Source organism: Myotis myotis, unplaced genomic scaffold (assembly GCF_014108235.1).
Source record: "Myotis myotis isolate mMyoMyo1 unplaced genomic scaffold, mMyoMyo1.p scaffold_m19_p_10, whole genome shotgun sequence".
In the NCBI taxonomy this organism is placed as follows: Eukaryota; Metazoa; Chordata; class Mammalia; order Chiroptera; family Vespertilionidae; genus Myotis; species Myotis myotis.
In genome coordinates this window covers 48251383-48260869 of record NW_023416314.1, presented here as the reverse complement: position 1 = coordinate 48260869, position 9487 = coordinate 48251383, and the positions used below count along the sequence as shown (strand labels likewise).

General features: G+C 45.3%; 1 protein-coding gene and 1 non-coding gene across 2 annotated transcripts; both read right to left on the bottom strand.

Moving 5' to 3' along the window:
- Window positions 1-2823: 2823 nt before the first annotated feature.
- LOC118663434 (ferritin light chain-like) lies at window positions 2824-3378 on the bottom strand. The gene has a single exon (XM_036323067.1). The coding sequence runs from the start codon at window positions 3376-3378 to the stop codon at window positions 2824-2826; it is 555 nt and encodes a 184-aa protein (XP_036178960.1).
- A 461-nt stretch (window positions 3379-3839) lies between these two features.
- Window positions 3840-3946, bottom strand: LOC118665524. The gene has a single exon (XR_004970643.1). It is a non-coding gene; the product is annotated as a U6 spliceosomal RNA (small nuclear RNA).
- Window positions 3947-9487: the final 5541 nt, after the last annotated feature.

Here is a 9487-nt window from a genome sequence, read left to right as displayed (position 1 = left end):
GTGACACAAATAAGAGTGTTTGTGAATATTACCCATTATTATGACTTATGCAATCATTGTTTATGCTTCTTCCTAATACAAAATCAGACAAGTAGAATTTTTTTAAACACATCTTTTCCTAAGGAAAGAAATAAAACTAAGTTGCTTTTTTTGTATGATTTCAATTGATGTTTTTTGGGTTTTTTTTGGTGGGAGGTTCCTTGGAACTTCTGAGGAAAGGAAGGAGGCTCCCTCCTGACTAAGAGGGCCACTACCCTGGACAGTCCAGCTCATTGTCCTCTTTAGATGGGGCACCCTTAGGGCTATACTTTCTGAGTACAAGCCCACCCCATGGGAGCACAAAGGGCAAACTGGGTGGAAGAGATGTCTGTGGAAAGGAAATAAAATATAGTTCCTTTTGACATGAAGAACTGTTGATTCTGACTGGACTCCCCTGCTATGGGAACTAGTTATAGACCTGGAGGATGCTATGGTCCTTTGGAAGTAGATGGACCCAGATTCAAATCCCAGCTCTGTTGCTTATAGGCCAAGTTACCTATTTTATAGGCCTGGAAGAGGTCATCGTGGGAGCTACAAAGGGTGGTAGCACCCAGGAGATCTACTGCACAAGAGTGCTATGGGCAGAAGGGTCCTCATGGAGCCCCCAGAAGAAGCCCGAATATCAGGCAGAGGGGTCTTGTTGCTTATTAGTCTTTCACTCCCTCTGGCCTCTGCATAGTCAGCTCAGACATCTTGGCTGTGAGGAGCCTTCTGTGTGGTCTTTCCTCAGCAAGGAAGGAGTATGAGAATTTCCCATCCATTACTGGTTGAGGTCCAACTTGAGCAACCTTGTAATGTAGCTGGGCTCTCTGATTCCTAAATGTTTTAGTTAGTTGCAAAATTGTGTTTTTTTGTTTGTTTGTTTGTTTTTTTACATACATAAACGTTGTTAGAACAAAATAATCTTCACTCACCATTCAGATGCCCAGAGAAATCAAACCTTGTAGGCTGCATTTCGACTTGGCTCTTGCCACTGCCCAGCAAGGCCATGTGAGTGCTGGCAGTGCAATTGTAAGGTGTTTTCTGAGACGTATCAGGGGCCCCCCTAATAGTGGTGTTTAGGACTGCATTGTAATCATGGCAATAATAATGACAATCTCTTACATGATACTGATCATTTAACTCCATCACTAATTTATGCTTTTCAAAACTCTGTCTAGCCTGTGATGGAAGACTAGCTTCCATTTTATCTATCTATCTATCTATCTATCTATCTATCTATCTATCTATCTATTTAAAATATATTTTTATTGATTTCAGAGAGGAAGGGAGATGGAGAGAGAGTTAGAAACATCAATGATGAGAGGGAATCATTGATTGGCTGCCTCCTGCATGCCCCACACTCAGGATCTGACAGGGTTCTTGTTCCAGCATTAAGAAGGGTTCAGCAATCTGGAGAAGGCTGTGCATAGATTAAATAGGAGTCCAGAGACGAAACATAATTTTGAAAGGCATTTGGGGGTCAAAGGAGCTTACCTTAAAGGAAATTAAGATCTAAGTTCTAAGGCTTAAGGTCTCCTCGTCTCAGGACCCCATGCTTTTTATTAATACAACTTGTCCTGAGGCGAGGCAGAGATATATACTTCAAAGGGTATATACACAAGCATTGACAGAATGGGGGAATTAGCCTATGGCTGTTCAGGTGTTTGGCCAGTAGGAGGCAATAACATGTAGATTAAGATGCTCTTTAGTTGTCTGGCAGCCAAGCAATCATCCCTTTTCAGGTTTGGGGAAATGCCATCAGCTATTCCCAGATTCAGCCCTGCTGTCATTCTGGAATTGGTCTCTGGCAGGGATCAAGCCTGCAACCCGGACATGTGCCCTTGACTGGAATCAAACTTGGGGCCCTTCAGTCCGCAGGCCGACACTCTATTCACTGAGCCAAACCAGCTAGGGCTAGCTTCCATTTTACAGATGTGGAAACTGGAACTCAGATATCGATTGCTAACAGATGGCCCATCTGGGGTCAGTATACACACTTCTGGCTTCTGGTCCGGCGGTCAATTTATTTCCCCCACTATGAGGTGGCAATGTGGAGACTCTAGATTTTATTGACGTGGTGGTTTGTGATATGGTTCCAGGAAGGTCACTTGATCTCCCTCTACCTGGAAAGGGGGCAAATCTTTCTCTCTCTCTCCAAATTTCCAAAGAGGAAGCAATTCTCAGCCAGAGCAGGAGCCTGAGCTTATTTTGCAGGCAGTGGGGTGTACAGGTGGCTCATTGCCTATGCCCGGGGCAACAGTAAATTGATATTTGCTGCTCTCCTAGCCTCTGGCAGACATGGGGAGGAAGGGCTGGGAAAGTGACATTTCTGTAAATAACTCCACCTGGTTTGGAGGGCAGGAGGATTGGCATGTCCCTGTAGCCTCATCAATTACCATCAACCCTTGCAAAGGGAGCCCCAGGAGAGAGCATCTCTTCACACTCTTATGATTATTTATAGTCACCTAATCCTGTCCATACTCTGGGGGGAGTGTGGTTTGCTCAAAGCAGCCTCCTTCCAGATGTGTTTCCTTCCAGGCCCAGTGGAATGCATCCTTCAGCCCCTCCACTACGTGGAGCAGAGGACAATGCCCAACATTGGGGCATAACGAAGATGTGGAAGGGGAGACACGGGCAGGATGCCCGGATTTCTCAGTTCATGTGGGTTTTGTTTGTTTGTTTACTGCAAAATAGCTTTATTGTTTCATTTGGTCCAAGGCATGGGAGGTTAAAAGAATGGCTAGTAGTTTCGGAAAGAGGCTCAGGTAAAAGCCAGACACCAGGGGAATGCAGAGGGGCCCCTCAAAGGCCTCTGGGCTCCAAAGGCTCCAAGTCATGCTTGAGGGTGAACCGTTTGAAGAGATACTCACCCAGCCCAGCCTGGGGGCTGTTAGTTGGCTGGTTGCCCATCTTCTTGATGAGTTTCACCTCCTCATCCAGGAAGTGCTTCTCCAGGAAGTCACAGAGATGAGGGTCTGTGTGGGTAGAACCCAGGGCATGCAGCTCCAAAAGGGCCTGGTTCAGGTTCCTCTCCAAGGCCAGGGCAGCTTCCATGGCGTCCTGAGTTGGCCTGCCCGCGCCCCCCCTCCCCCCTTGGGAAGGCTTCAGCACATCCTGGAAGAGAATGCGGCCACCGAGCTTGTTTTGCAACTTTAAAACGAGATGCTCAGTGCCCTCAAGCTTCTTCTCCGCCAACTCAGGGAAGAATTGGCCCACGCCCTCGATAGCCACATTGTCATGGTGGAAATAGAAGCCCAGAGAGAGGTAGGTATGGGAGGCCCACAGGTGCAGGTTGGCCGGGCGGTTGACCGCAGCCTCCACCTCAGTGGAATAATTCTGACGAATTTGGGAGCTCATGGTTGTTCAGCAATAAGGAGTTAAGGTAGAAAAAAAAAATGGTGTGTTGGCTCGTCCCGCGTGAAGGTGGTGACTGGATAAGACGCAGGAGAGTGGCTGGAAGCTGGAAGAAGGGGGTCCCTGGGTCTGTTCTGTCCAAACACTGTTGAAGCAAGAGACAGGTCCGGGACCCCTGAGGGCACTGCCTGAATAGCCTCTTTGCGGCTAAAGAAGGCCATTCGGTGCAGTGATTAAAGAAACGTGCTTTGCAAGCAGATAGACCTGATTTTAAATCCCAGCTCTGCCATTTACCAAATACAGTGTATGTGGTTTTCGTTGTTACTTGAAGCTTCGTCTCCATTCCCTCATCTGTAAAATGGGATAATAATATCTCCTTCCAGGGTCATTGTGCGGTTTGAATGCAGTCCTGACACAGCAGGTGATAGGTGGATATATGGTGCCTATTTTTTTTTTTTTACATTTTAAATATGGAATGCTTCATGAATTTTCATGTCATCTTTGCCCAGGGGCCATGCTAATCTTTTTTGTATCATTCCAAGGTTAGGATATGTGCTACTGAAACAAGCACTGGTGCTTATTCTTATAAGACACTACTAGTTACTGTGTGTGTGTGTGTGTGTGTGTGTGTGTGTGTGTGTGTGCGCGCGCGCGCGCGTGTGTGTAGAAACCCATGGGCAGGACAGGTCAGAGGGGACTTCTTGGTAGGAGAGGTGATTGAGCTACCTGAGTGTCTGAAATATGTTACTGGACGTGCCAGCTGGGTGCCTACCGCCTGATTATGGGTTGGCAGAGTGCCTTAGACCAGCATTTAGGAGCAGCTGTTCTAGCCTGGGATGGTGGCCTGGGCGGCCAGTGTCCAGCGTTAAGACTTGGCAGCCTGTCCAGACGGAGAGTTCTGTTGGCTTGCCACACTGAGAGGAGCGTTTGTTTAAGAGCGAATCCAGCCCCCGCAAAAGTGAGGCTGCCTAAAGTGACAAAAAGAAAACATACATTTTTGGGTGGGTTATCTGCATAGATTTTTTTAGTCAATGTTCAAATTTCCACAATTGTTTTCGTATTTCCCCCCAGTGGAATCTAAATGACATTCACACATGGCAAGTGGTTGATATTTCTTTTAGTCTCTTCAGCTGATAGATCCCCCAGCTCTCTTGTTATCCCCTTCCATCCATTTGTTGGAGAGACCAGGTAGTTTTTAGATGGGACTGCATCCCTGTGGTGTCAGCTCCCTGGCTCTTTGTCCCCTAACCTATCTAATAAAAGAGAAACATGGTAATTGGCATACAACCGCTACGCTTCCCATTGGCTAATCAGGGCGATATGCAAATTAACTGTCAGCCAAGATGGCGGCCGGCAGCCAGGCAGCTTGAAACTAACATGAGGCTTGCTTGCTTCAGTGACGGAGGACTCCAACATTCCCCGCCTGCCACTGCAGGCCTCTGAGCTGCAAGCAACTATGTAACAAATATAGAAGCTAAACAAAACCCCAGAAACCTGCCGGGCTTCAGCCAGCAGGATCGCAACATTGTAAGCAAAGCCCAGAAACCTACTTTCAGCAGCGGAGGCCTAAGAGCTGGAGCCAAGCCTCAAAACTAAGCTGGCCCAGAATAAAAAAGGAAAAAAGGAGCGGTTGGGAGATTCAGTCACTCGCCAGCCTGAAAACAGCCCTCAGCCCCTCACCCAGACTGGCCAGGCACCCCAGTGGGGACCCCCACCCTGAAGGGTGTGTGACCAGCTGCAAACAGCCATCATCCCCTCACCCAGGCTGGCTAGGCACCCCAGTGGGGACCCTCACCCTGAAGGATGTGTGACCAGCTGCAAACAGCCATCATCCCCTCACCCAGGCTGGCCAGGCACCCCAGTGGGGACCCCCACCCTGATCCAGGACACCCTTCAGGGCAAATCAGCTGGCAACCACCCATGCACCAGGCCTCTACCCTATATAGTAAAAGGGTAATATGCCTCCCAGCACCGGGATCAGCATGACAGGGGGCAGCGCCCAAACCCCCTGATTGCCCTGCTCTGTGTGTGACAGGGTGCGGCGCCCCAACCCTGCCCCCCCCCCCCCCCACACACAGGCCCTGCTCTGTGTGTGACAGGGTAGAGCCATAACCTCCCCATCGGCCCTGCCCTGAGTGTGACAGTGGCGGCACCCCAACCCCCTGATCCGCCCTGCTCTGTGGGTGATAGAGGGCGGTGCCCCAACCCCCTGATGGGCCCTGCTCTGTGCGTGACAGGATACAGAGCCCCAACCCCCCTGATGGGCCCTGCTCTGTGCATGACAGGGGATGGCGCCACAATCTCCCCATCAACCCTGCCTTGAGTGTGACAGGGGATGGTGCCCCAACCCCCCAATCGGCCCTACCCTGAGCATGACTGAGGGTGGAATCACAACCTCCCGATCACCCTGCTCTGTGTATGACAGGGGGCGGCGCCCCAACTCCCCAATCGGCCCTGCTCTGAGCCCGACCAGGGGCTGCACCTAGGGATTGGGCCTGCCCTCTGCCACCCGGGAGCAGGCCTAAGCCAGCAGGTCGTTATCTCCCAAGGGGTCCCAGACTGCGAGTGGGCACAGGCCGGGCTGAGGGATACCCCCTCCCCCCGAATGCACAAATTTTTGTGCACCGGACCTCTAGTATTTCCTATAAAATGGCAGCAAGATCTAGTGACTTGGTCTGATTCAGATTTGTTTGTTTATCTGTAGGTCTACCTTGTAGGCATTGTCCTGTGCTCCCATCACTCGGCACATATTGACTGGTTGTCTTTTTTGTGATATAACAGCCATTGATAATCATTTTCCAGATTCATGATTTCATGTGTTTGCAAAATGGTAACATTCTATTCTATCATAAAAAATACGGAAATCTTGCCATTTGCAACATGAGTGGACCTTGAAGGCATTATGCTAAGTTAAAGAAGGGAATGTTAAATACCATATGATTTCACTTATATCTAAAACAAACAAACAAACAAAAACCGTGAACTCTTAACTACAGAGAACAGATTGGTGGCAGGGAGTGAAATGAGTGTTATGCCCATATTTCAGGATCCCCAAAAGACCACCAGGGAGCCAGCAGTGTCCGATGCAAAAGCAAAGAGTCTTTTATTCAAACCCGGACTTGGCTCCCCTACCCTCCTTACTGGCACAGCAGCAAGTGGCAGAGAGAGGGCTAGCCCGGTGGGAAGAGGAGTTTTATAGGGGGGTGGAGTAAGGGGAGGAGAGGGGACTGTGGGCCCCACCAATTGGCCAGGCGCAAGTCGGTGTCTCGTTACACAGGATGTGGTCATATCTATGGTGTGCACTTCCCTTGATTGTCATTGGTTAGTTTAAAGAAATCCTGGGTGTGGCTAGCAGAGGCTTGGGCTTCCGGGAAGAAGCCTTGCCGAGCACATGGCTGCCCAAAAATGGAGGATCTAGGGTAAGATGGAGGGCGTAGTCCTCCTGTATTAATTAGTATATTTTTTGATAGATATCTTATCTATACAATCATTTACTTCTCCTTTCCAATCTTTATACTCTTTCCTTGCTTTTTTGCATTGGTAAAGGTGGTCAAATGAGTAAAGGTGGTCAAAAAGTACAAACTTCTAGTTAAAAAATAAGTAATTCCTGGAATGTAATGTACAGCATGGCTGTAGATGATAAGATTGTATTGTATATTTTAAAGTTGCTAAGAGAGTAGATCTTAAAAGTTCTCATCACAAGGGAAAAAAATTGTAACTATGCATGGTGACATGTTAACTAGATGACTTACTGTGGTGGTCATTTCACAATATATGAAAATGTCAAATAATTATGTTGTACGCTAATATAATGTTATATCAATTACAGCTCAATTAAAAATTTTTAAAAAAATAAGGAAACAAAAATGTACAAAAAAGAACAGACAATTATTTTTCCAAAGTGTTATACCATTAACAATCCACCAAAAATGTAATTGCTCTATATCCTCATTGACAAATAGTATTATCAAGCTTTTAATTTTTAGTCATTCTCACAGTTCTGGGGGCTAGAAGTCCAAGATCATGGTGTCAGTGAGTTTAGTTTTTTCTTGGCTTCCAGATGGCTAGCTGCATGTTGGGTCTTCACATTGTCTTAGCTCTGTGGGTGGGCATCCTTGGTGTCTTTGTGTGTCCAAATTTCCTCTTTATATAAGAACATCAGTCAAATTGGATTAGGGTTCACCCAACAGCTTTATTTTAACTTAATCACCTCTTCAAAGGCCCTGCTAGATAGTCACTTCCTGAGGTGTACTGGGGGTTAGGGCTTCAACATATGAATTTAAGGGGACACAGCTGAGCTCGTAACAGGATTGTATTGGATCTATAGATCAATGTTGAGATAATTGACATTTTAATAATATTGAACCTTCCAATCCAAGAGCATGTTATGTCTCTCCATATATCTACTAAGTCTTCTTTATCTTCCCAGAAATGTTTTCTGGTGTTCAGTATGGGGGGCTTGCATATATTTTGTTAACTTTATGCCTAGATTTTTTTTTTTGATGATATTGTAAATGGTATTTTCCCAAATTTCTAATTGTTTGGGACTAGTGTATAGAAATGCAGTTACTTATTTGTATGTTGTATCCTGAAATTTTGTTAAATTCCTGTATAAATTAGTATATTTTTGATAGATATCTTATCTATACAATCATTTACTTCTCCTTTCCAATCTTTATACTCTTTTCTTGCTTTTTTTGCATTGGTTGAGACTTTCAATACAATGCAGAATAGAAATGGTAAGAATAGACAGCCTCAACTCATTCTGGATCTTAGAGAAAAGTATCTCAGGTTTTACCATGAAGGCTGAGATTAATTTTAGTTTTTTTCATAGATACCCTCTAACCATTTGGTAGCTATGAAAATGCATTTTTCAGATTTCCAAGCATGGGAAGCTTAAAGACAGAGAGCCCAACAGCTGCATTCTGAAATCCATCACTTTGTGCTGAAGTCAGATTCCCAAAGACTTCTCCCAGCCAATGCCTAGGAGATGTGGGATTCCTCTGGGGGGCCGTGACTTTGGCCTGAGGACTCCCTGATGGCTTTGCCTAACTCTCTAAAAGCTTCACTGAGGTTTCAGATGCTTCTACATCACCTGCCTTCTTCCCCAACTCCTTCACCAGATTTGTATCAGGATCTGACAAGTCTCTCATTCTCTTCTAGGCCTTCTCCTCATCTCCTTTCACAATATTGTCCTCTAATAAATTTCTTGCCAAAACCGGTTTGGCTCAGTGGATAGAGCGTCGGCTTGCGGACTGAAGGGTCCCAGGTTCGATTCCGGTCAAGGGCATGTACCTGGGTTGTGGGCACATCCCCAGTAGGAGATGTGCAGGAGGCAGCTGATCGATGTTTCTCTCTCATTGATGTTTCTAACTCTCTCTCTCTCTCCCTTCCTCTCTGTAAAAAATCAATAAAATATATTTAAAAAAAAATTTCTTGCATGTCTAATCCTGCCTTATTATCTGCTTTTTAGAAGACCTGTACTAACATGGGGATTAAGGAATTCCTTTTTTATTCCTAGTTGCTGAGAGGGTTTCTCCCCCTCTTAATCATGAATATGTATTGAATTCTGTGAAAGGATTTTTCTGCATTTACTAAACAATCATGTGATTTTTCTCCCTTTTTCCTGTTAATAAAGTAATGTTAATTGCTTTTTGAAAGTTAAGCCAACCTTGCATGTCTGAGATAAATCCTAGTTGGTTATAAAGTCTTATCATTTTTTATATATTGTTGATCTTAGTTGCATATTTCAAGGTTTTTATATCTATATTCATGGGGGATATTAATCTGTAATGTCTGGTATCTTTATAAGGTTTTGGTACCAATGTTATTCTGGTCTCATAAAATGAGTTTGGAAGTATTTCTTCTTCCTCTATTTTTTTTAAAAGTTTCTGTAAGATTGACATTATTTCTTTTAAATGTTTTGATAAATTTCACCAGGGCAGCCATCTGTGCCTGGGGTTTTCTTTCTTTTCTTCTTTGCATTTTTACTCTATTTCTGGCATATTTCATTGTCTGTAAGGACATTATTCTGCTCATTCTTCTTGTTGTTGTTTTTTTTTTAAAATAACTTTGTGTGGGATTGAAACACAATCCTTTTTTGTTGTTTATG